The 27,746-nt window shown below is 56.4% G+C and overlaps 1 protein-coding gene across 9 annotated transcripts in view; it reads right to left on the reverse strand.

The window, feature by feature from the left end:
- Positions 1-27,746, reverse strand: part of GRAMD4 (GRAM domain containing 4) — a 102,062-nt gene that overhangs the window by 16,598 nt on the left and 57,718 nt on the right. For 8 of the 9 annotated variants that reach the window (XM_033233556.1, XM_033233555.1, XM_033233560.1 and 5 more), the window contains 5 exons: positions 27,467-27,587; positions 5,676-5,796; positions 2,531-2,592; positions 823-955; positions 129-154 (listed from right to left, as the gene is read on the reverse strand). In XM_033233556.1, the coding sequence (XP_033089447.1) occupies positions 129-154; positions 823-955; positions 2,531-2,592; positions 5,676-5,796; positions 27,467-27,587 (463 nt within the window). Of the gene's footprint in view, positions 1-128; positions 155-822; positions 956-2,530; positions 2,593-5,675; positions 5,797-10,177; positions 10,326-27,466; positions 27,588-27,746 lie in introns of those variants that run through there. The other variant, XM_033233559.1, reaches the window with a different exon arrangement.

Below are 27,746 nucleotides of genomic sequence, written 5' to 3' on the forward strand. Positions count from 1 at the left end.
GGGCAGGAGGCCCCTTAACCACGTCTCCCTGGAGAGTCAAGTTTGGCTCAGAATCCCAGAGTCCCCACTGCCATGGGCCCCACCCACACTGGGCACCGTGGGCGCCACACAGAGCCGCGGGTACTCACTGAGCCGTCTCATATTCTCAGTTAACCTAAGAGAGAAGGGGAGAGATGGGAGCCCAGGGTTAACGCATCCACCGGCTCTGCAGTCCCCACTGCCCAGTTCCGCTGGCTCTGCAGGGGCCAAGGAGGGCATCTCAACAGCCTGGGGCCCCTTGAGTGCACAGAACGGCCCTGCACAGTGGCTCAGCACAGCAGGGGGCACAGGGATGGCCCTCAGTGCCACTCCCCAAGTTAGGAAGGTGGGGGCGACTCGCCAACAAAATCATCCCCTCGTCTCCTGCCTGCATCCCCAGAACAGAAGTCCTCAAGGGCAGGGCCTTCGCTGGCCTCGCTCCGTCGGGATCCCCAGGGCCCATGGCAGCGCCTGACAGGGGAGCCAAGGTTTACTGAAAGGACTCAAGAGCCAAGGAAGGCCCCGGGCAGTGGGCTGAGCCCCCCGAGTGCCCATATAACTGTCACAAGCCACAGCTGAGAGCAGAGTGGGCGCACACAGCTCTGCTGCCCCTGAGCGGGCCTCGCGAGCCCCTGCCAGGCGTGGCCTCCAGAAGACGGGACACAGTGGAGCCTCCAGCTGCTCTCGGCAGCCTCACGGACAGCTTCGGCCCATGGTGATAAAGGCTGGCCCACCCGCTGAAGCCTCAGCCCAGGGACTGGGGCCCCTAATGCACAGGCAGCCCCAGGCTCGGCGAGCCCCTACCTGCGGGCGCTCAGGGGTTCCTCCGTCTCTACGGTGTTCTCCTCGGGCTGGAACCGGAAGTCCTCCACGTACTCCCCGAACCGCTCGTAGAACCACTTCTGCAGGCGCGAGGACAGCCCCTGGCTCCGGCGCTCTGCAGGGGGCAGGGGCCTGGTGAGGGCACGGCAGGGCTGCACAGCCTGTTCTGGGGTCGGTCCCGGGATCTCAGGGCAGGCAGGGGCCTCACTGCAAGGGCGCGGCCGGCAGGGGCACCAGGAATGCTCGGGGGTGGGGCAGGGAAATGAAGGGGCCTGTGCAAGGGACTCTGAAGGGCTCAGTCCTCTGAAGACACAAGTGCAAACCAATCGGCACAGAGCAGAGCTGCCCCGGCCATGAAGACCTCAGTGCGGGCTCTCTCTGCTTTCCATGCCCTGTCCCCAGCTCTCTGCCTGCCCCGGGCTCTCCTCAGAGGGAAGCCCGTCATCCAGGCTGCTCGGCCCACCTCAGTGGTCTGCATCAAACCCCCTTTCTACCTCCAGGTTGTCAGAAAATAGCTGGAGGGGTCACTGCCCCAGCCCTGCCTATCCTAGGCATCAGCCAATGGATGGCAAGGCAGGAGGCTGTGTTCTGGGCTGGGAGTGCCCGGCGAGCGCAGCCAGCCCAGGGTGACCTCATGGTGATGTTGTGCTGATGACCAGCACTGTTTGCAAAAAGCTAAGACCTCTAAAAAGCAGCCTCCATCGTGGAAAACCAGAAGAATCCCTCGGAACGGGGGTTCAGGGGTACAGGCCAGTCCCTCCCTTCAGAAGGCCAGTGAGGAGCCGCCTGCAGTGGGTGTTGCCTTGCCAGTTTTGGGCCCTGGGACCAGAGGGCCTGTGGTCACCATATCTGGGGGCTGCGGGCTCACGGCAGAGGTTCAAGAGCCACAGGCCAAGGGGGCTGAGGTCTGTGCACCCCAAGGCCACCCGGGCAGGGAGGATGCAGAAGCTGTGGCTTCTTCCAACCCCCACTGCAGCCTGGCAGAGTTTTTAAGGGGAGGGTCCAGGCGAGATCAGCACACTCGTCCCAGCCGTCAGCGAACCGGCCCAGCTGTGTTCCCGTGGACTTTATTTATGGACTGAAATTTCAGGTTTACATAATGTTCTCATGTGATGAAATGAAACCATTTCAATCTGTGAAGACAGGCGGGGGCTGGAGTTTGCTGACCCCCAGGTACAGGGAACTGTGCCAGCTGCCTGCAGGGTGTGGGGCAAGATAAAGAACAGGCACTCAGGGATGGAGGACAAGGAGCGAGAAAAAAGGGCACGTGGCCCCTCACTCCCCACTCGCAGCCAACCATGGCCCCACTGCCCACTTGGTCCCCTTCGGGGAGGCACCAGGGCAGCAGCAGTGACCAGTGCGGCTCTCACATCACTGTCCCGTGGGGCAAGGCTGAAACAGAGAACGAGCGTATTCCCCGAAGAACACACAATCACGCTTTAGTTGAGTGACTAGAAATTTGCGATGATGACCATGGTGACTCACCACTTGGCCTCAGAGACACTAACCCAGTTCTGACAGGAGGAGATTCCCGGATGCCAGCAGGTGCCTGGGCATAGAACCAGCACCTGCCACCCGCCCGCCCGCCTGCTGGGGGTACCTGCTCCATTGTTAACCTGGGCCTGCAGAACCAGCAGGTGACGCGCACCCACCTGCCCGCCCGCCTGTCCACCTGCCCACCAGGGTGTACCTGCTCCATTGCTGGCCTGGGCCTGCCCTTTTGGGGGCTGCTGAGCCGTCTGCTCCTCGGTTCTTAAAAAGCAGGGGGAGAAGAGACAAGAGTCCTGTTAGTTCCAAACTCCATGCCAAGCCAGGCATCCCCCACGGCTCTCGCGGCCAAGTACTGCACAGGAGGGCTCAGGGACAGCGGGACTCTCTGCGGAATCCCCACCGCTCCAATGCTGGTTCCGAGCGTACACAGGCAAGCGCACAGCTGCCTTCCTAACAGGCACACGTTCTGTTTTTAAACAACCAAACAATGGTTCTCACCACTCTTTCCTATTCATTTTAGCACACTTGTTTCTTTCTTCATCATTAAGCTCAGAATACTCTCCTATCACCAACCTGCCTGCTAATGAAAAGATACTGATCGACACACACGTAATTATCAGGTACCACGCTAGGCAACAGGCTGGGTGCCGCCTGTCAGCAGCCTGTGCCTGGCTCCCAGCTCAGCCTACTCCAGCGACCTGCCTGGTCTGGGCAGAGTCACTAGACGGCCACTAGGGTCTGCTTCTGTCCCACACCCAGCCCCTGAAGCCAAGGCCCATGAGCAGGTGCAGCACAGAACGGGGTCAAGTGCTGTGTGGTCGCCCCTAACCTTCCTAACTCGGGCTCTTGGGGAGCGGGAGTGGGGAGGGAGGAAGCTGGGGGAGCAGTAAACCCTGAGAAGAGAACAGAGGGCGGAGCACAGGGCAGGGCCAGGTAAGCGGCAGGCAGGAAGCAGACGGCGAGGTCTTCAGTGGGCTTTGGACCCACAATGGAGAGAACCTCTGCCCACCAACAAGTAGCCTTAAACCAAGGTGACTTCCTGAGAATTTTCTTAAAAACCAATATAGAGGTTTGCATAAACAGAATTGCTGTGCTTTAATCCTGCAGTTTCAGAGGGTGTGGTGTGTGTGTTTGTGCAGTGTGTGCGCACATGTGTCTGTGTGTTAGTCGTGTGCCCTCACACACCTACCCACCCTGGACAGACCACAGCCACCCAGACCCACCCCAGATCTGTACCAGGATGACAAGGAAAGAGGAGGTCACTCTGGGACTGCTCTTCCTTCACCCCTCCTCCTCCAGGCTTCCAGAAGGTTCCTAAGCACCGCCCCCATGTAAAGCAGGGGAGGGCCCTTAATGCTCTCAGGACCTTCAGCTTCCACTTCCTGGGTCACAGCCTGGACGTTCCCTTACTGCCCGCTCCCCACCCATTCCCAAGGCAGAGACTGTGTGAGATGGGGCTCCCTGAGTCCTCACAGCTGACCCGGGCTGTGCACACCGGCCACCAAGGGGCTTTGGTAAAAGATGAGGACCAGATCCCAGAGTGGGGCTGGCGGGGGTGAGAGGACAGGAAACAGAACACAGGGAGCAGGGCCGCAGGGACAGCCTCAGGCCACCTTAGCCACCTGGGAGAAGCAGCGTCCCGTGGGGGGGATGGCACTGTGGCCATATGCCTAGGGACCGCACCTGGCCCTGGGACCCCTCAGCGTGGCAGGTCAGGTCTCTGTCGCACCTCTACATAATTCAGTGTAATTTAAGCTTTGGGCTTCTGTGGATTTTCACAGCAGGTTCAGCATCAGGTAAAGCGCCTGCTGAGGCCCATGCACCCATTTCTGGCCAGGGCGGAACAGGAAAGTGAGGCCTCTCCCTCCCCCACACTAGCTGGATGCCCCCACGTGAGCCCCCCAGGGCACTCCACAAGGTCATGTTGACCTGCAGAAGGCAGGCAAGGAAGAAGTGGGAGCCAGCCCAGCAGACCCCCCGGCTTCCCACACACTAAACCTGCGGGTGCTGAAGGGAGCCGCTTCCTCAGGGCCGGCTAAGCAGTGACACGTGGAGGCCTCACAATGACACACGGCCCCTGGAGCGCCCGGAGCGGGCAGTCCATGCTCAGCTGGGGTGTCCCAGAGACGCCATGTGCATCCCTAACTGGTGAGAGCCACCCATGTGGGTCATGGGGGGCCATGGACAAAGGTGTGGCCAGTGGTGGTGGGAAGCTGGAGGAGGGGGCTGTGGGGGAGGCTGAGATGGGAGACCCAGTGGGAGGCTGAGTGGGAAAGCTAAGGGGGAGGCTGAGTGGAGGCTGGAGGGAGGCTGAAAGTGGAGGCTGGGTAGTACCTGAGTGGGGAGGCTGAGCGAGTGGAGTCTGAGGAGGGAGGCTAAAGATGATGCTGGAAGGGAGGCTGAGCGGAAACAGGGTGGAGACCGGGGGGGAGGCTGAGGGAGTGGAGGCTGAGAGGGAGGCCGAAGCAGGAGGCTGCTGGAGTGGAGGCTGAGCGGGAAGCCTGGGAGCCAGAGGTGAGGCCTGAGCTCTTTGGCCTCATCCACCAGGCACCAGTTTGAACTTGTGCAGAAGGACACAGAGCCTCGTGGTGTTAGTGAGACAGGAGGGGACTGGCTTTGTAACTTGCGCTGGGGTCCTGAATGACCTGTTTCCTGCTGGCGGCACTGTGAGGCACAGGGCAGGGTGAGGGAGGAGGCTGTGATCACTCAGGGCCCCGCATGGGACCCACAGCCAAGAGCAAAGACGTCAGCTGCAGACACGCCCTCTAGGAGCCAGGGCGGCACTGGCACCCAGGACATGATCCAGCCGGGATGGGGGCGGGGGCCACAGGGCACCCTGAGGGGCTGCAGTGCGGCTGGGGCAGACAGGGCGGATGGGAACACACACAGGCAGTGCTGGGAGGGCAAGTCCTGGGAAGATCCTAAGAGGCCAGGCCGGCCCTCAGGATGGGGCACTGGGTGGACGCACAGAACGGGGTCACCTGCAGGCCACGATCAGGGCCACGAGGTGGCTCTGGGGCTCTGCAGGTCCCATGCCAAGCCTCTCTTCAGTCGGCCTGGCCCCAGGCCTGAGGGCTGGCAGGAACACCTGCGCCAAGGTCCCCCTTTTCCAGACTGCCAGAGGCACAGGAAGATGCCACGTTCCCAGGACCACGGCTCATGCAGGCATAGGCAGGACCTGTACCTGGGCAGTCGGAGCCGGGCCCACCCTCACCCTCAGGTCTCTCCAGGGCCAAGGACGATGCAGCCAAGACGCTATGGGTGCAGCAGAGGCCGGCGGGGCAGGTGGGGTGGAGGGTTGGGGCAGCCGCACACAGGCCAGGGCCCTGAGGAAGGCAGGGTACCTGGCCTTCAGCACCTCCTGCACCTTCTGCTCCAGCTCCATCCGCCGCTGCCGTTCCCGGTCCAGCTCCTGCCGCAGCATCTCCGCGTTGGTTTCTTCTCGCAGCTTCCGGAGCTCCTCCTCTGTGGGGAGAGAACGGCCAGGTGACCATCGCTCATGTCCCCGTGGCCCTCTGACTCTGGGATGCTGGGGCAGGGGTGCCTGACTCAGAAACAGCAGAAGGGTCTCTGTTCCGTAAGCAGACCTGAGCACCTGACCTTCCTCCAGGGTACAGGGTGCTCACACAGCGGAACACACATGGTCCCCATCCGGTCCTTCCTCCTGGGCAGGAGCTATTAAGGGGGCTCCTCCTGCATGACTAGGGCCAGAATGAAGCAGGGATGTGAATTTCTTCACTATGTTCCTAACAGTGCAACACAGAACACAAAAGTCACTTCACCGAGCACCGCCACGCTGAGGACGCCTGCGGAGAGGACACTGACCGCACCCGGCCAGCCCACCACACCCACCCAGCGCCTCCACGCGCTGGGCGAGGTTCTGGGACGCATCGGTGGCAGAGCAAAGGCCCTGGGCCAGCAGGGACAGCCACAGCTCAAGCTGGCCAGGGGGCCTCAGAAGAGCACAGGGCAGGCTGGACACAGGGCTGCTCTGGGAAAGCCTCGGGAGAACGTGAGGTCTGAGCTAAGACCTGGAGGGAACACAGTAAGGCCACAGACTCTGGGAAAGAGCATCCAGGCAGAGGGAGGAGGCGGGGTCAGAGACTGGAAGACCGAGGATGGAAGGGGCCAGGAGCCAGAGAGGGCAGGCAGCCTCTAGGAGTCAGGACACTTCCACCAATTGAAGATAGGGGACAGGGGACTCGACCTCTCTCCCACTTCCCCTGCCCCATCCCTGCCTCCTCCTCCTCAAACCAACAGTGCTGGGTCACCTAAGGGCAAGCCTGAGGCCCCGCTTCTCCCCCACTGCCCTCCCAGGGCCTGGCACAGGCTCCACGCATGAAGGAAGAGAGCAACAGACCAATGAGAGCAGAGAGCCGGCACCTGCGGACACCCCCAGGTCCTTGGTCCTTCCCAGAGGCCTGGGCCACTGACTGGACCCTGCCCAGATGCTCCCCTCCCCAGCCCACCCACCCTCCTCTGTGTGGTGTCCCCTGCCCAGCCCAACCCTGTCTCCTTGACAGGCTCAGGCAAGGTCACGGGTAAGCCCAGGTGGAACAACGCTGGTTGACGGGGCAGCAGTGGCTTGCAGAACCCAGCTGAGGGTCACCTAAGTGCTGTCTCTACCCAGAAGGCTGCCCTGGCTGTGGCCTATGGTGGCTGAGGGTCCAGATTGGTCAGCCTTGACTTCAACTGCACAGACCACACCAACCATGGGGTGGACACGCTGAGACCTTATAAAATGGCAGCGGCAGCAGGAGAAGAGCATTTGCTGGAGTCCCACAAGATGTTCCGGAGACAAAGGAACGTGGCCAGTGAATTCACCCAGGTTCGTGGGCAGGGCCAGCAGCCAGACCCCACCAGTGTGAGGCAGGAACCCTTGGGGGTCTGGCCAGCAGTCAAGGGCTGAAAGCAGGTTTCCAAGCCTGGAAGCTTCTTTCTGGGTAGGGTGGGGAGATGTTCAGAGTGACCTCAGCAGCCTCCTTTCCTGTCCTAGATAGCTCACCACATGACTTGGGGCCACAGGGCCATACCTAAGACTAACATTGAGGCCAAGGGCAGTAAGACAGCCTCAGGCCCCAGTTCCAGGCCAGTGTCCAGGAGTAGCCGTGCAGAAACAGCAGGGGGCGGTGCCCAGGCAGGCAGCAGCTGCAGATGGACTGGGGGGGGTCAGTAAACCCAGAAGCCAAAGGTCAGCACACCTTCCTGCCCGGCAGCCACAGGCTCATGGTACCCAAGAGGGAAGAGACAGGCGCCAGCATCTCATCAGCTCCATCCTACTGGGGATGCTGGCGGCTCGGTGGACGCTGTTACTAACCAGTGAGACAGTATTCGGATTTGCCAAGGGCCAGGATCCATTTGTTCACTGTGGGTGTCTGGAGCTCTGCCTCGCTCCCCTGCCTTCTGGGATCGGCTCTTCTCCAAGCATGGTTTCAGGGTCCTTCAGCATCCTGGACTCCCGAGAGCCCCCCACCAGGGCAGCCGAGCTGGCCTGGAGAAGACCCTCCCTGTGGAAGGTGGGGTGGGGGGCACTGGGCCTGTCCCTGCCGGCTGCGTGGTCTCATCAGGCTGGTTCGCTTCAGAGCTCACCCTCCCCGCCCTGCCTCCATTCTGGGGAGAAGCATCTGGCCCTGGCACGGCTACTTTTCTCCGTGGACCGAGGTCCCCAACCCGCTGACATGGCCAGGTTCCACCACCTGGCAGAGCATTAGCTGAAGCCGGTGCCTCCCCAGGGCTCGGGACAGGCTGCGAGGTACCAAGTGTCCAGTCCGGGGGCTGAGCAAAGGCAGGGTCAGAACGGAGGCAGGTGGCCTCTGCCCAGGGCTTTGGGAGGCTTCCGGGTCACAATCAGGGGCAGGGTCCAGCCCGGCCTGAGGTTCCAGTTCAGAGCAGCAGGAAGGAGGCGGCTGGAGCAGCAGGGCCTGACCCAGGGCTGTGAGGGGCACGTCTCTAGGGCTGAGGGAGCTGTACCCAAGCCCTCCCTGGGCGGCCGGCTGGAGCAGCAGGCCCTGACCCGGGGCTGTGAGGGGCACGTCTCCAGGGCTGAGGGAGCTGTACCCAAGCCCTCCCTGGGCGGCCGGCAGGAGCAGCAGGGCCTGACCCGGGGCTGTGAGGGGCATGTCTCCAGGGCTGAGGGAGCTGTACCCAAGCCCTCCCTGGGCGGCCGGCTGGCTCCTTTACAGCAGAGGGGAGCAGTGCCAGCCACACTCGGGCGGGAGCCCTTCACCCCCACACGTCTGGGGTTCTTTCTTCCAAGATCCCAGATCCATCCGCTCTGCTGGTCTCTCAGCTACCCCAGCCCCATCCCCAAGTTCTTAACTGGCCTCCCAGCTCCTCGCACACCCTCCCGTCTGGCTCCAAGCTGAGGTCCGAGGCTGCTTTTAAAGCACAAGCCAGAACTTGTTGCTTTCCCGCTTAGAACTCACCGGGCTGGCAACGAATCCAACTTCCCAGCTTGAAGCTCCCTCCCGAGGCCCCCACCCACCCACTCCCAGCCTCAGCGCCCTCCATACCACCCCTCATCTTTGCTTTTTGGGCTCAAGCCACAGAGACTTGCTTTTAGGTCCCCAAATGTCCAGAAAATATTCAGATTTGCCCAGGGTAGGGCCTGCCCCAGGACCTTTGCATGTGCTGGCCCTGGTCCCGAGGAAGCTTCTCTTCCGCCCTCCGGGGTAAGGTGTCCCTCAGCCTCAGTCCTGACCCCAGTACCACTTCCCCAGGGGAATTCCCCAATAGCCCCCCCATCTAGTGTGGCCTTCTGTCATTTTCCCTCACGGGTCCTGCTCTTTCCTCTTGGGGACAACGTGAGTCCCACTCTGGGTGCTGGGTGTGGATTCCCAGAGATGACACACAACCTCCTGGTAACGTGCAACGTTTCCAGCCCTCCATTACTTGTAGGCCTCCTGACTTGTGCCCAACGCACTCCACAGATTCTGGAGAAGGGACCACCGCAGTGTCACCATCTGTTCCAGCCCCAGGACCCAGCCTAGCCCAAGGAGAAGCCAGCAAGATGTGGGGAAGGGAGAGTGGCTGGGAGGGGATCTTGGCCGGTTCTCACATAGCGCGTCTAGCAGGGAGGGCAGATGTGCTGACCAGCAGGCCGTGCACGGAGTGGAGGCAGCCGGGGACTGAGGCATTTGGGGTCACAGCCCTAACATGGTGATGAGTCCACAAACCCCACCCCCTGCAGGGACCTCCACCCAGTCCCTTGCCAACCTTGCAAGGGGCTTGCCAGCCCTCCGCCCTCCTGGCGCCACTTGATGGCCAGCTCTTGCACGCTTTCGTCAGAAATACTCAGGTAATCGTTACATGCCGGACTCTGCCACAGCGCCGGGACACCACCATGAACAGAGGGGACACCACCCTGCCCTGAGAGGGTGGCCTGGGTGGGTCCCCAAGAACAGCATGGAGCGGGTGAACCCACGGCATGGGCCCGCCTGGCCCTGGAGCCCTTGGTGGGCAGGTCCATGCCCCGAGGCAAGAGGAGCCTGGGGACCCTTCCTCCGAGAGGGTCACATGCCCACCGACAGCCAGGAGAGCCTGGGCACCTCAGCCCACCTGAGATGGACGCTGCCCTCCCACCCCACCCCCAGCCACCTCCAAGGGATCCAATTCTCAGCCTCCTGGCCCCTCTTTTGATGTGCCTAGCATACAGTAGGGGCTTAATCAAGTCTCACTGGATAAGCAAAGGAAAGAACTGAGTGCCCCATCAGCCGGTGTTTCTCCCCAAAGGGAGCGTCTGCCTGGCTCAGTCCCGAATTCGGAGCCAGCTGCGGAGGGTTCAGAGACAGCCACGGGGCGTTTTCATCTCGTGTCTCTGTCTTCATGTTGTGGCAGTGACTCTTACCGCGTGGGAACACAGAGGTGAGACAAGTCACACTAGGCAGTCTTGCTCCCAGCAGGGCTCTTGGGTGGAGCAGGCCAAGGCGGGAAGGCTCGGGTACTTTCCCAGGTTAACTCCTAGCACCCACACGTCGCCTCCTCTGATCTTGGCCCTGTCAAGGTCAAGGCAGCCCATATGCCTCTCCACCCATAGGTCAGCCCCTCCCTGCACGGGTAACAGGAAACCACATTTTCCTAAATGGGGTTCCCCTCTACACCCCTTTCCGGAATCACTAAGCTGTGAAAGGGTAGCAGCCAGCCAGGTTCCACCACGCGGCAGAGCACTGGCCAAAGCCTGGGCCAAGGTAGCCAGTCCCAGCCCAGGGATGGATGTGGATGGATGCGGACACGGGTCCCTCCTGGAGCCTGGGATGCAACGTCGTGCCTGCCTGTGTGAAAAGGCACTCACAAGCCTGGGTTCAGAGGTCAAAGGGGCCTCAGGCAGCCGCCCTCTTTCCACCCTGGACCTCCTGGGGTCAGGCTCTCTGAAGAGCACAAACAAATGTCAATGCCAGAGCCCTGCCATCCACGCTGCTCAGAGCCCAGAGGACGCCTGGCTCCCAGGTCGGCCAGCGGCACGGTCCCCTCAGCCTGGCAGACAGGGCTCCTCGGACAGCCTGTCCCAGCTTCCGGAAGAGCCACGAGGCTTCCCACCTTTGCCCAGTGTCATTCCTGACAGTACAAAGACAGCTAAGTAAACAAAACCGGCCGGAGCATCTGACCGTTGATCTCCCATGAGTCTTTCCTATCTCCGAGTACACGGCTCCCTGCAAGGCCAAGCTGCTGTCTCTCCAGAGACTGAAATGATGATCACACGCCCCACGACTCCATCTCACAGGCCTGCCTCCCGCCCAGGAGCGACACATTCAGGTCAACTGCAGTGTGCCGAGCACAGCTGTATCTTTCCACAGGACAAAAGCAATGCAAATCCCCCATCATCAATTTTTCTTTCTCTTCCCCGAGTAAGAAGAGAAACAGGAGGGCCAATTTCCTGCCCAGGGCAAACGACTGAGCTGGTATTCGCATGGCAGACTCCTCTTGTCCAGCCCCGGCCCCCATCCAGGCCCCGAAAACCTGTGGCTGCTGCCGAGGCTCTGGGTTCCCTCGGCTTCCGGACTCGGCCTCCTCAAGCTGCTCACAGACACGGAGGACGCCGGGCTGCCCCACCCACAGGCCTCCCTGCCCCGCAGGTCAGGGCCGAGGTGTCCTGCAGGGTGGGGGTGGGAGCGAGGCCACACACGGGCAGGCCACGGAGCCCCTTGGTGACCTCTGCCTGTGTTTCCATGGCTCGCCACCAACACAGCGGCTTAAAACAACACAAACCTATTCTCTTACAGTTCTGGAGTCAGAAGTCCAACCTGGGTCTCCCTGGGCTGAGGTCACGACGTGGGCAGCGCTGTTCCTTCTGGAGGCTCCTGGTAGGGGGAGACCCATTTCCTGCCCTTCCAGCTTCCTGAGGCCCCGGTGCTCCTTGGCTGGTGGCCCCCAGGGAGCAATGACATCAATGTGACCTCTGACCCCACTCTCACACGGCCTCCTCTGACCTTCCTGCCGCCTCCTTCTCAGAACCTCTGTGGTGACTGTGCGCCCCCGGATAATCCAGAACCATCTCCACCAAAGGTCTGCGACTCAATAATCCAGAACCATCTCCGCCAAAGGTCTGCAACTCGTCCACATCTACAAAGTCCCTTCTGCCAGGGGAGGCCACATTCATAGGCTGGCGGGACATGGTCACTCTGTGGGGCCGTGATTGTGCCAACCATCCTCTCCCTTGAGATGCTCATGTCAGGTAAAGGAACCAAGTGCCTCGGCAGGCTGAGCGAGTCCTCATCCTTCCACCTGGCCCGGCGTGGACTTTCCTGCCCCTGGCAGTCCTTTGGTCTCAAAACCACTGGAAGCCCTCCTTTGGTGGGTCCAGGAGCCCTCCAGGAGTATGGGGTCCCTGGTGGCCCCAGCTCTCTCTCTCTCCTTCCCACTTCCAGCTGTGCCCCCAAAGGCACCTGAAGCAGGATTCCCCGGTGCCGCCACCGAGACGGCCCCGCCAGAAAACCGCACACTGAGCCTCTCTAAAGCTCCACAGTGAACCGCAGGGACGGAGGGGATGTTCCAAAGTCACCCATGCGGCCCAGAAATGCATGACCTGCCACAGCGCATCCTAATGGCAGCACCGGGCACCTTCTCTCCCAAGACCCCCTGCACTTGTCTCGGGCACAGACATGTGCAAGACATGTGTGAGCGTCCAGGTGGCAGCCATACACGCCACACAGGGATGGGAGGCTGCCCGGGTGCACCAGGATGCGTGTGATACCACACCTGCCGGGGCCACGTCACAGGTGGAGACCCGGGGGTAGGAGCCGTGGCCCGCGACATCGGACCAGAAAGTCATGGCCCTGCAGGAGCAGAGGAGCTACCACATCAGAGGCCACGGCTTGTGCGGATCCCGTGGCACTGTTTCCAGCCCAGTGAGCTGTGCCTCTTCCAGGGTCGAGTGCCGGCCGAAATGGGCTGAGTGCACAACGGACCTGGTCACAGCAGCCACCGAATGGCAAGGAACCCAGTGGGAGGCCAGGGGCCCAAAATGCCTGGCCAAGGAGTGAGTTGGACCCCTAGAACCTAAGTCCCAAGGGAGCACCTGAAACGAGCAATCTGTGCCTGCCTCGTGAGTTCTCATCCAGGGGTCTGTTCCCCCAATGCCCAGGAAGGCACGTTGGCCGTCTCACTGTCAGGAAAGAAAGCGAGGCAGCCCAGGTGCATGGCACAAGGGGAAACCAGCATGGCTACCCAATGGGCCAGGGCCTGCCCCCACTCCAACCTATCACAAGAACCATTGGGCAGCAAAATATGTCGGGGTGGAGGGGAAGATGGAAGGAGGCCCAGGGGACACTCTGTGTGCCTACAAGGACCCTCAGATCCACAGGCATCTTGCAGTCGGCGGTCAAGCTCTAGCACAAGGTTTAGGGATGCTCACGAGGAAGAGTGGCTCTGGTCCTGCAGGCAGCCCCACCCACTCCAGAGAGCACCAGCCACCACTCTCCAAGGAATGAAGCAGATCAGGCACAGACTAGGAGCCTCCGGGACAGGACAAGAGCCTGGCGTGGCAACACATCGCACATACAAATCACCCCACAGAGGCTAAAGGAAGCCCCGGGACAGCCAGGCTGGTTGTGCACCCACCCACTGCAGCCTTCACACCTCCCAAGCGTCTGGGAGAAGGGCTGGGATGACCACCTCACCGGTCACTCCGGGGCACCCCCCACAACGTTCTCTGATGAGTGAACAGCCACCCTGATTTGAGGGGAGGCAAAGGAGATGCGTCGGCTCAGGCCTACGCAGGCCCAGACGGTGAGGCCGAGGCCCGGCCTCCACCCAGCCTCGACGCCCAGCCCACAGGGAAGTTACTGGGAGGAAGGAAAGCAGCTCTGCGGCTATTTTTAAACCTGTAAAAGTAGATCTCTCAGGCAGGAGTCCTCTTGGCACACGACTGATTCAACAGGCCTTGCCTCACCCAAAAATAAAAATCAAGTGATAATCTTTAAATAAAACTCCTTCCCACCAGACCAGGGGCGCGAACTCAGGATCCACCCAAAAAGCTGCTCCTGGCCAGGCGGAGGCCTGTACCCCCAGAGGCCCGCACCCCCAGAGGCCTGCACCCCTAGAGGCCCACACCCCCAGAGGCCTGCACCCCCAGAGGTCCCACCTGGCCACCTCCCCTGGACTTTCACCTGAACTCTCCCAGCCCAAGTCAGCCCTCCCGCCATCACCGCAGGATCTTTCTAAAAGACAGGCATTCCCTCCATCGAATGCCCCAGCTGCAAGTCACACTGCAGAGTCCAGAATACCGCTTCAGCTACAGTCGCCACACAGAGGCGCCCCTTCAACCCCTTCCTCCCGTGGCCCTACCTGCTCGGGGAAAACAGAAAATTCCAAGAAATGCCTTGCTTTTAGGGTCAAGTTTTGCCTGCATTTTCTCCCTAACATTTATTTATTGCGGTGTCATTTACCGCTATGTGCAGAGGTAATGTTTACTGAACAATCACCTGTCAACACCGTCTTGGTCAGTACCTAGGAAGAAGCAACGTTCCAAGCGCATCACACCCTAATGTCGTAGGCTGCTGCGCGCAGAGCTGGCCGACCGCCGCTTTACGTACATTTCAGGACACCAATGCAGGATCTAAGGTGGACAAATAATGCACTGACATTTTTACCATGTCAACTAAGAAGAACCAGGATCCCAGCCAGGGTTTTCACCTGGAGAGCTGGTTTTCAGAAACCGATGCCTAGCTCTCCCTGTGAGAGGCACGTGGCATCTGACAGCCCGTGGGCTGGACTCTGGGGCTCCGGCCCAGCACGGAGCCAGGAGAGGCGTGTGCTTGACAGCACGTGCCATCCCTCACCCCCGCAACCTCCCTTTCCAACCAAGCACTTGGCACCCAGCAGCCAAGCCCTCTGGGCCCCCAGTCCCTTCCCACAGCAACAGGCTCTCTGCCAAGCACCTGCTCTCTGCTGAGTGTGGGCTAGGGGCAATCAGGGACACTCCCCAACTCCACTTCCAGCTGGTGACTCTAGGCCCCAAGGCACTAGGAAGCAAAGGTGGCACAGATAAAACCGTGCCTGGGACCAAACACCCGACAGAATGGGAGGAAGGAGGTACATCCGGAGCTCTGGGAGGTGGCCAGTGAGGTCTTAAAGTATGTGCAAAAGGGCATGCCTAGTGGAGGAAACAGCGTATTAGTTAATTTGTCTACCTATCCATCCATCCATCCATGCATCCATCTACTCACCTGTCTGCTCATTCACCCATCCATCCATTCATCCATCATTTACCCACCCATTACCTAATCTACCCATTTGTTTGCCTTCTCATTGAGGCATCCATCTATCCAATCACCCATCCATCCACCCACATGTCCATCCATCCACATATCCACTCACCCACCCATCTAACCATCCCTTCTCCCATTCACCCACCGATATATCTATCTACTCACCCATCCATCCATTCATCCATCCATCCACTCACCCATCCATCCATCCACTCACGCATCCATCCACATATCCACTCACCCACCCATCTAACCATCCCTTCTCCCAATCACCCACCCATATATCTATCTACTCACCCATCCATCCATCCACTCACGCATCCATCCATCCATCCACTCACCAATCCATCTACCCGTCCCTTTTCCCATTCACCCACCCATCTATCCATCCACTTACCCATTCATCCATCTATCCACTCACTTGTCTGTTCATCCACCCATCCATCCATCCATCCACGATTTATCCACCCATCTACCTAATCTACCTATTTGTTTGCCTACTCACTGATCCATCCATCCATCCACTCACCCATCCATCCATCTACATGTCCGCTCTTCCATCCATTCATCCATCCACCCATCCATCTATCCAGCAATGCATCCATCCACCCATTCACCCACCTGTCTACCCATCTACCTATCCACTCACCCACAGCCATCCATCCATCCATATATACAGACACGCAGATGTGGGCCGAGCATCCAATAGCTGCCAGGCTCTGGGCTCAAGCCTTTGGAAGTCACAGATAAGGCAGCAGCTACCTTTACTCCCTCCCACATGAGTCTAGGTGGTAGATGAATGTGACAAATAAGGGTCTCCTTACAGAGCTGGGACACTAGGACACACCAGGTGCTGCACCAATACTCTCCATGTGCCACTAGAGAGCCTGTCTCTGCTATGCAGCCTCATCTACAGATGAGGTGCAGAGGACGGGAAGGCTTGCTGGCCTGGGGAGTGTCTCACCCACTGCACACAGGACCTCGGCTGTGAGGCCAGGGAGCTGGGATGTGTTCATCAGGGCAGGATGCAGGTGACTAGAGAGGTCACAGAGGTGAGCAGTGGTTCCTGACTTAACACTTCCCATGGAATTCAACGCAGGCATCATCCAAAACACCTGTCAGATGACGATGCTGAACCCAGGACCTGCAGCCATCGCAAAACACACAGGCAGGCGTGTTCAGGCTCCCCCTCTGAGTTCACCCCAGCCCCTGGGGGCAGCAGGGAGGAGGCCCCCTGCTGGCAGGATCAGGGGTTTCTCCTCTGAGGTGTGAGCTCCAGGGACGGGGCCAGGAACTCAGTGTGGCGGGTCAGCTCACCCCGTACTCAAAGATCTGTCCTGGGCAACGAAGGATCCCAGGGCCGAACATCCACAATGTGTAATTAAAAAGCAGGCGGGTGTTCGTGGGGCAATGCAGGTGATGGAGAAACAAGGATTGGGGGCCAACTTCGTTTTTTCCTAGGGAAATTCCGCATAATACAGACACGCCGCTGTCTCAGTGCCACCTGTCTTCATCTTCTGCCTGTCTGCTCCCTTCTGTAGGTCGGGGTCAGCCGCTCACAGTCATCACTTATTAAACAGGTCACTCTAGGGCAGAACCAGACCAACCCGGTGTCTGGCCCTGGAAGTCTGATACGGTGTGGCTGTGTCCCCACCCAAATCTCATCTTGAATTCCCGCATGTTGTGGGAGGGACCCAGTGGGAGGTCATTAAAACACAGGGGCAGGTCTCTCCTGTGCTGTTCTTGTGATCGTGAAGGAGTCTCACGAGATCTGACGGTTTTATAAGGAGGAGCTTCCCTGCACAAGCTCTCTCTTTGCCTGTTGCCATCCATGTAAGATGTCACTTGCTCCTCCTTGCCTTTCACCATGATTGTGAGGCCTCCCCAGCCATGTGGAACTGTAAGTCCATTAAACCTCTTTTGTTTGTAAAGTGCCCAGTCTCAGGTATGTCTTTATCAGCAGCGTGAAAACAGACTAATGCAGAGTTTATCTTTTCACCACTGGAGAAACCGTAAAAGTGGAGTTTAAAAGGCCTGAGTCAAGAACCACACCCACAGGCCCAGGTCCGAAGAGGCAAGTCCAGAGACTTCGAGTCCACCCCACACCTAAGCCTGTCTCCATCTGGCCTCAAAAGGACACCCTCACCAGCAGGCAGCTGGCAGCTCCCCAGACCCCTCTGCTTCCAGAAGACTTCAATGGTAAGGAAGGTGTTCCTCACTCTGAATCACCCAGGACAGCCACCTAGAAACTTCCCTTCCCCTCCAGGACCCCTCCATTAAAGCTATGCATTCAGAGGAAGCCCTGCAGGCCTCAGGAAGCAGATGGCTGGCCCCTCCTGCCAGCTTATTCGAGAAGACCTCCCATGGCCTAAGGGCCGGCCACTCGGATCCCTGTATGTGACAGCAGGAAAGGGAGCTTCCAGGAGCATCAGGGGCTCAGGAGGAAAAGGCACCTTCTCCCCAAGTCACACTCTTGGGGAACTACTGCCACTGCCTGTCTGCATCTGCCGGGAATCCACCCGTGTCTGGCGCTATGAGGGTACCCAGGCCCAGAGATGGGGCGTGGTAGCCTAGGGGAGCTCAGCCAGGAGGCATCCGCAGCCCTCCCCAGCAACACAGGAAGAAGAAAGGCAGTCACGAGGGCTCCCCCACACAGTCTAGCAACCGGCAAGCCTCCAGGAGGAGAAGCTCCCTGGCCCCGAGGGTCCTCAGAAGCACTTCCCCTCCAAAATCCAAATTCTGCATCACATGGCCCTTGGGTAGAGGCTGTGTGTGCACCTTACAGCCCCGGGGAATCTCACCTCCCAGAGCCTGCGCGCGGCAGGTGACAAGTGACCAACAGATGCACACGCGTGCACGGCAACCACGCTCAAAAAGCACTAGCAACCGAAATGCATTTGGGGCTACATAAAAATGCATGATGCTTTTAATTTATTTATGTGCTTCTTTAACAAATTTAGGCTCCTGCCTTCAGCCACGAGCCAAAATCCATTTCAACTTCACAGTCTTCATCCTGTGTCATTCTCTTGAAGGAAAATGTACTCTTCAGGATTTAATCATCAGAGAAGGCTGCGGCATACTTGGGCCATTTCCTCTCCTCCGTGAGGAATAATACTCTGCTTTCTGAGAGAAGGTACTAATGGAGTGGAATTTTAACACTGACCACTTAGCTGTTTTACAGGTGGGGGAGCTGAGGCCCCAAATGGGTAAATGTTCACAGCCACCTGCTAACCAGTGCCTGAGTCAAGAATTAGAATTGGGTCCTGACTCCTAACACAGCTCTCTATGCCAGCACTCCCTCCTGCAGGTCAGGAGAGGCAGGGATAGCCACAGCAGCACACAGATGTTGGCTTAGTGACAACCAAAATACGCCTGTGGGTCCCCAGATTACATAATGTCCTTTCTTACATTCTATATCCTTCTGGGGACTAAGATGGGTGTGAGAATGGGACAGGGCACAGGTTCCGCTGGGCAAACTCCAACTAATCTGCAATTAATCCCTCCATTCACCAAGCTCCCACTATACCCAAGACATCACGCTTGGGGTATAAAAACAAGCTCATCCCATATCCTCCAGGTGCAGACAGCCCGCTAAGAACTACCTGCAACTACTAACATCCTGTACTCCTGGAGACAGTACAGCTGTCCATCAACAGGGAATAAGCAAGGCCAGGAACAGTGGCTCACACCTGTAATAAACTTTGAGAGGCTGAGGCGGATGGATGGCTTGAGTCCAGGAGTTCAAGATCAGCCTGGACAACATGGTGAAGCCCCGTCTCCACACACATACACACAAAAAGCCAGGTGCGGTGGCATGTGCCTACAGTCCTTGCTACTCAGAAGGCTGAGGTGGGAGGATTGCTTGAGCCTGGGAGGACGAGGCTGCAGTGAGCCAGGATAGTGCTACTGCACTCCAGCCTGAGTGACAGAATGAGCCTGTCTCAAAAACAAAACAAAGTAAAAAAAAAAAAAAAAAAAAACAAGGAACAAGTAGACAAGTGGATGAAGCCACGCCACAGTCACACTGTGGACATAAATGTAACCCGGAACAGGGACAGGTGTAACCTGGAACAGGGACAGGTAGAACACAGAGCAGGGACAGGTGTAACCCAAGACAGGGACAGGTGTAACATGGGACAGGTGTAACCCAGAAAAGGGATGCGTGTAACCCAGGACAGGGACAAGTGTAACCCAGGACAGGGACAAGTGTGACCCAGAACCAGACCACGTGTAACCCAGGATAGGGACAGGTGTAACCCAGAAAAGGGATGGGTATAACATGGAACAGGGACAGATGTAACATGGAACAGGGACAGGTGCGACTGGGGACAGGGACAGGTATAATATGGAACAGGTGTGACTGGGGACAGGGACAGGTGTAACTGGGGACAGGGGCAGGTGTAACACGGAACAGGGACAGGTGTAACCTGGAACAGGGATAGGTATAACACGGAACAGGGGCAGGTGTAACCTGGAACAGGGACAAGTGTAACCCGGAACAGGGACAGATGTAACATGGAACAGGAACAGGTGTAACCTGGAACAGGGGCAGGTCCAGAACAGGGACAGATGTAACATGGAACAGGGACAGCTGTAACACGGAACAGGGGCAGGTGTAACCTGGAACAGGGATTATCTCTGTGTACCATTTTGGAGTGACCTACAGGATATAATGTGAGTGTGCAGAAAGTGTGAGCACCCTAACATTTATCTAAGCAGGAAGGTAAGAATCAATATAGATGCTCATGCTTATAAAAAATTTCAGTTGGAAGAATACAGTGTAAAATTAGAAGGAAACTGGTTATCTACAGGAGAAGAAAGGAAATGGGGGTGGGGTGCAAGAAGAGAAACTCGACTTCTCTGAATATACCTTGACTTTGGAACCATGGAAACGATTTTAGATAGCTGTACGAATAAATTTAATTTAAAAAAGAATTCTCTACATCATGCATCATGGGACAAAATGGCATCATGTACCCGCCAATGTGACATAAGGACACACCATCATGTCTGTGGCACCCGGACACAATCGCATGACCTGAGTCTCTTCATGAGGAAACAGGGCCAACCCAAATTGAGGACAGGCTGCAAAATAACTGACCTGTGCTCTTCAAAAATGTCAATATCAGGAAACAAAGAAAGAACTGCTCCAGGTGAAAGGAGACAAAAGAGGCATGAAACTATCGCAACTCAGAACTGTCTTTTGCTACAAACGACATTACTAGACAATAGTGAGGTAGGAATAAGATCTCAGCCAGATAATAGCATTGTATCAGTGTTAATTTCGTGACTTTGATAACTGACCTGTAGTTAGATAAGAGAATATCCTTGCTTTTTGGAAACACAACAAAAGTTTTCAGCACTCAGGGGTATTGTGTCTGTAACCAACTACCAAGCAGCTCAGAAAAAAAGAATACATGGATGGATAAATGGATGAATGAATGGATGGATGGGTGGATGGATGGATAAATGGATAAACAGATGGATGGACAGATGGATGGATGGATGGATGGATGGATGCATGGATGGATGGATGGATGGATGGATGGATGGATAAATGGATAAATGGATGGATGGATAGATGGATAGACGGATGGATGGATGGATGGATGGATGGATGGATGGATAGATGGATCCATGGATGGATAAATGGATGGATGGATGGATGGATGGATTGATAAATGGATGGATAAATGGATGAATGGATGGATGGATGGAGAGAAGGATAGACGGATGGACGGATGGATGGATGGATGGATGGATGGATGGATGGATACATGGATGGATGGATAGATGGATGGATGGATGGATGATGGATGGATAGAAGGATAGACGGATGGATGGATGGATGGATGGATGGATACATGGATGCATGGATGGATGGATGGAGAGAAGGATAGACGGATGGATGGATGGATGGATGGATGGGTGGATGGATACATGGATGCATGGATGGATGGATGGATGGATGGATGGATGGATCTATGAATGGATAAATAGATGGATGGATGGATAGATAGATAAGAGAGGCAGACAGACAAATGTGGTAAAATATTAACCTTTGGGGAATAACTAGATGAAAAATATACAAGAATTCTTTGTATTATTTTTGTAACTTTCCTGTAAGTCTGAAATCATGTCAAAATTTAAAAGAAAAAAAAGCCATCTCTAGAAATCTAAGGTGAAAAGAAACAAATGCACCCAACTCTGTACTGACTTGATAAGACAGCCACAAAGGAAGGAAAAAGTCTTGCCAATGACTGTTGAACACCACAACCTGTACCCTTCTAGTGGAACATGCCCTAAGGACAAAAGAACTAGAAACAAATACAGACTGCATTGAGTAATCCTGTGATATTTTATTTTGAGATTGTGTGTATTATCAAGGGATCAAACAAATGAGTAATGCTGATGATATTCACTGAGAACCAAGATTTCAGCAAAAGAAAGATACAATAAAAGTCCGATTGGCCGGGCGCGGTGGCTCAAGCCTGTAATCCCAGCACTTTGGGAGGCCGAGACGGGCGGATCATGAGGTCAGGAGATCGAGACCATCCTGGCTAACCCGGTGAAACCCCGTCTCCACTAAAAATACAAAAAAAAACGAGCCAGGTGAGGTGGCAGGCGCCTGTAGTCCCAGCTACTGGGGAGGCTGAGGCAGGAGAATGGCGTAAACCCGGGAGGCGGAGCTTGCAGTGAGCCAAGATCCGGCCACTGCACTCCAGCCTGGGCGGCAGAGTGAGACTCCGTCTCAAAAAAAAAAAAAAAAAAAAGTCTGATGAGGTTAAACAGGCACTTAGGAGTCCTGGATGTGAATTCCCATAGAATGATCTGTATGAACTCCTAAGGCCCATGCCCTGTCCACTGAGAAGGTCCAGACAACAGGTCACCAGCAGCCATCAATGCCCTAGGATCCCCATGGAGTGTGTCAACGTCTGCTGCCACCAAAAGGAACCAGGGCTTTTTTCAGAAATGGTCAATTCCAGGACTGGTGATGAGCCTGGGATATCTGGTCACACCAAAAAACAAGGAATCTCTCAGAGACAACTGAGTTGTGTCAAAAGGACTCTCAGAAGCCAACTGAAAGAGGCCCAGAGGCAGAACCATTTGAGCATTAATCAGATACGAATCAGAATTATCAAAACACGCCAAATATGTTTACATTCACTGTCCCATGAGAATCCCAAAAACCCCAGGAGAGCCCAACACCCTCACTGGTGGCTGTTCTCAGAAGAGAATGCAACTCATTATTCTGAAAACTGGAAAACGATGGGGGACTCCAACCATGCACTCTGCCCCTCGTCTATGAACTACTCCTCAGCGGAGCCAAACGGCAGACAAAGGCAAGTTTGTTTTCAGAAATGTGTCAGCTAACAAATGGAAAGGGAACGGCGGAAGTAGAAAATGACCATTCTGCAACCTCTAATGAAATGATGGCTCTGAGCAATAATCATCAAAGCTGTGACACTGAACAGAGACCACCTCATGGAAGCACACAGCACCACCAACAGAGGGATCGTCCCCGGAGGGTCACCCAACCCCGTCGCGACTGGGAAGCACAGGGTATGGACCATGTTAGGCCACCTTCAGCAGAGTCCACAGCAGAGACTGTCCAGCAGGTGACCTGGTCTACCAAGGACAAAAAGCGTGATGCGAGAACCTGCAGGGTCAAGACTGGAGAGAGACACCACCAAGCACAACACACCAACCTCATCTGACTCTTCATTCAGAGAGAGCTGCAAAGCAATCTGAGACCTCATCAGGGAAATTTATTTACTTCCTTCCTTCCTTCCTTATTTATTTATTTATTTAGAGATGGGATCAGATGCAGTGGCTCACGTCTGTAATTCTGACACTTTGGAAGGCCGAGGCAGGTGGATCACCTGAGGTCAACAGTTCGAGACCAGCCCGGCCAACATGGTGAAACCCCGTCGCCATTAAAAATACAAAAATTACCCAGGCATGGTGGCGGGCGCCTGTAATCCCAGCTACTCAGGAGGCTGAGGCCAGAGAATCGCCTGAACCTGGCAGGCAGAGGCTACAGTGAGCCGAGATGGCACCACTGCCCTCCGAACTGAGTGACAGTGAGACTCCATCTCTAAATAAATAAAAAAATAATAAAATAAAATAAAATAAAAATATTAAGAGATGGGGTCTCACTCTGTCATCCAGGCTGGAGTGCAATGGCTCATTCCCTATCAGGGAAATTTGAGCCTAAGTTGGACAGCTGATGGTATTAACGAAAAGCTGTTTGCTTTTTTCAGTTGTGATATTAGACTTGTGGCTTTTGTTTTTAAAACACATTGAGCTACCCACTGAAATATTTACAGCTGAAATGAGAGGATGCTGGCTGGGATTTGCTCCAAAACATCAGCAGGAGGGGGAGGGGACGGGGAGCGCATAGTGGGCAGGGAGAGGGTGTGTCAGGGAAGCTGCCTGGTCTGGAATCTTGCTGCAGCTAATGGTGGGTTTCAACCAGGGAGGCCCATGACACTCTGCTCCATTTCTGGATACATTTGAAATTTTCCGTAATTAAAAAAGAATCCCTGTGCTCACCACCCCACAGGCTGTCAGAGTTGAACCCAACACTTTTACTTCATGAGCTACCAAGGGGTAAAAGAAGATGCTCCTTTGGCAAATGCTGAGGACACAGTCCCAAGTGCTGGTCCATGGACGCCAGCAGCTCTGTTCGTGAACAGGTGGCCTCATTTCCTCCGGGATCTGCTTGTCCCCCGAGAGGTAGCCCTGTGGGTTCTGCTGTCTCCATTTTGCAACTTTGTATCAACAAAGTCTCAAAGTGAATGTGCGTGGACAGGCGTCCGTCCATCCCTCCACCCCACATGCCAGCTCGCCCCTTCTCCTGGAGCTTCCCGGCCCCAGCAGAGGGTCCCTGTTGATGCTCACAGATCCTTCCTCTGCGCCAAGAGCACCTGCTCCCTGAAAGTGAAACGTCGACCCCCTGCCCCGTGACTGAAAAACCACCAATATTCAACCCCTTTGACTCACAGAAAGGCAGTTCGCCAGGTTCAGCGGACAAGGCAGCCTCTGGGGGTTGACGACTTAACTAGGGTCTGCCGAGCGATGCTCTCCGGGCCACACAGCACACCCTCCATGCACAGGCCCCGCTGGACAGTCAACCAAGGGCCAGCCCCCTGCTGCCACCATCCAGGGAGAGCCCGGCTTCTCCATTCTCAGAGTTCCATCAACTCCAGCAGAGCCACCACTGCAAACTGGCGAGGCTGCAGGCGGCAGGTCGCCAGGATGGTCATCGGGAGGACCAAACCCTGTCAGCAGCCCACGGGGCCCAGCCCCTCTCTGCCCAGGCTGGCTCTATACAACCTAAGACTCGTGAGTAGACTGAGTCACTCCACGGCACAGCCACAACCTGTCACCAGAGCTGTCCTCAGAACGACCAATGTCCAGTCCTCAGGGGCCTGAAAAAGCTGTCAGAGTACAGATGGACATACACATGTGCACACACATGGTTAATACTGCCACACATGGGCATGCACACGCACACACACGGTTAATACCGCCACACACGGGCATGCACACGCACACACGGTTAATACTGCCACACATGGGCATACACATGCGCACACACACGGTTAATACTGCCACACACGGGCATGCACACGCACACACGGTTAATACCGCCACACATGGACATACACATGCGCACACACACGGTTAATACCGCCACACACGGGCATGCACACGCACACACGGTTAATACCGCCACACATGGACATACACATGCACACACACACGGTTAATACCGCCACACACGGGCATACACATGCGCACACACACGGTTAATACTGCCGCACACGGGCACACACATTCACACATGGTTAACCACAACTGTACACGGGCATGCGCGCATGTACAGGGTTAACCACAACTGTACACAGGCCCATACACACACACACAGGATTAACCACCGCTGCGCATGCGCACACAGACACAGGGTTTACTGCTGCACATGCACACACAGAGTTAACTACCACAGCACATGCACACACAAGGTTAACCACTGCCACACACGCGCACACACACACAGGGTTAAATACCGCCACACATGCACACGCACACGCACACACAGGGTTAAATACTGCCGCACACGCACACACAGGGTTAACTACTGCTGCACACGCACACACAGGGTTAACCACTGCCACACACGCGCACACACACACAGGGTTAAATATCGCCACACACGCACACACAGGGTTAACTACTGCTGCACACGCACACACAGGGTTAACCACTGCCACACACGCGCACACACACACAGGGTTAAATAACGCCACACACACACATACAGGGTTAAATACCGCTACACACGCACACACAGGGTTAAATACCGCCACACACGCACACACAGGGTAACTACTGCTGCACACGCACACACAGGGTTAACCACTGCCACACACGCGCACACACACACAGGTTAAATACCGCCACACGCACACACACACAGGGTTAAATACCGCCACACACGCACACACAGGGTTAACCACTGCCACACACGCGCACACACACACAGGGTTAAATATCGCCACACACGCACACACAGGGTTAACTACTGCTGCACACGCACACACAGGGTTAACTACTGCTGCACACGCACACACAGGGTTAACCACTGCCACACACGCACACACACACAGGGTTAAATACCGCCACACACACACATACAGGGTTAAATACCGCCACACACACACATACAGGGTTAAATACCGCCACACACGCACACACAGGGTTAAATACCGCCACACACGCACACACAGGGTTAACTACTGCTGCACACGCACACACAGGGTTAACCACTGCCACACACGCGCACACACACACAGGCTTAAATACCGCCACACACACACATACAGGGTTAAATACCGCCACACACGCACACACAGGGTTAACTACTGCACACACGTGCACACACACAGGGTTAACCACCGCCGCACATGGGCACACACACACACAGGGTTAACTATCACTGCACACGCGCGCATAGGGTTAACTACCACTGCACACGTGCACACACAGGGTTAATGACTGCCACACATGTGCATGCACGCACAGGGTTAACCACCACTGCACACACGCACATGCACGCACACATAGGGTTAACTACCACTGTCTATATACATACGGTTAACTACTACCATGGTTAACTACTCATACACACGCATACGCCGAGTTAACCACCGCTGTACATAGAGACACACATACACACACACACTTATGCACACACCGTTAACCATGGCCACGCAAACACGAGCACACAGAGCTCATTCCACCGTCTAAGCACACACACAGTCCAGTGCCATACACATACAGGCTCACTATCATGCTCTGGCCTGTTGCCAGGTGAACCCACAAGGCCGTGTAGACCGACCTTGACATGACAGCTCTGGTAGCCACGGACGGGGCACCCAGACGACAGCCCTTCTGGCAAAGGCACCGACTGTCTGGTCCAGAGCATGGAAGAGACCCCTGCTGGGTACGACACCCAGACAGGAGTGACCTATCCCCTCGGGTCCTAAGCCCCTGCCTGTCACAACTGGGGGCTCCATGTGGTTTACAAGTGACCGGCTCTGGACACACAGGAGCATAATAACAAGAATTCCACCATAGTGTCAGCTGTGAAAACCACGCACAGCAGGGTAGCTGGCAGGAACTTTGGGACTCATCTGCCTGGCGCTGTCTTACTGGTAAGTGGCCCCTTACTAGTAAGATGTCACCTCACGGCAGGGTGACTTCAGTGAATCCTCTGTGCCTCAGTTTCCACATCTGGACAACAGGGAGGACACAGGTGGGGAGAGAGGCTCAAGAGCGATACATCAAGTGGGGCCCAGCCTGCGAGCCCCTCCTATAAGAATCTCTGCCATTCTCACTGCTGCAGAGCCCAAAGCCCAGCAAGTCGGGCACGCCTGGCCAAGGCCAGGGGACACGAGAGTCCACTGCCCACCTCCCTCCTGGACACACAAACCAACCAGAACAAACGCAAGATTTCAGAGTCCTTCCAAAAGCTCTGAAAAAGTCTGAGCTACCCATTGGGAATGCAAGGGACCAGTTCACTGAAATAATTACAATTTTCTCAGAACATTTCACTCCTCTTCCCCTGAGACTCTCCTTTACCCCACAGGGGAAAGGCCCCCATGCCCCCAGCCCCTGCAGAGCAACCTTGAGTGCCAGCTTAGCAGGGCCGCAAGGGAGGCTCAAACGCAGGGGCAGAGGCTGTGCCAGGACCACCCAGCCCAAAGAGCCACGCCAGAGCCACAGCTGCCCGGGGTTCGCGTCCAGAAATGGAGCCGGCACCGGTCTTCATCAGACCCAGCTCCTGGGCAAGACAACATCCCTCATATCTCAGCCACCCCTGACCCAGCTTGTCCCATCCCCTCCAAGCGCTTTCTGGTACTCACGTAAGAAGTGTTTTTCCAATAAGGCAATTTCCAGGTGACCTTTGATCTCATTCAGTCGATCAAACTCTGTCCGGTTAAAGTCCTGGACTCCTGTGGCCATGATGAGGGTCCCTGGACCAGCCTAGAAGAAAAACACCGAAAGCTCAGAGTGGTCACCTGTGGCACCCCGGGTCTGCACCACTCGGTTCCCCCAGAGGTGCCCGGGACCCCAGGATGGCAGCAGTGGCATGGGAAAGGGACCAGCAGCTGCAGTCTCTGGACATGGGGACGACGCAACAGT

This window comes from Trachypithecus francoisi, unplaced genomic scaffold (assembly GCF_009764315.1).
Source record: "Trachypithecus francoisi isolate TF-2019V2 unplaced genomic scaffold, Tfra_2.0 Lachesis_group14, whole genome shotgun sequence".
In the NCBI taxonomy this organism is placed as follows: Eukaryota; Metazoa; Chordata; class Mammalia; order Primates; family Cercopithecidae; genus Trachypithecus; species Trachypithecus francoisi.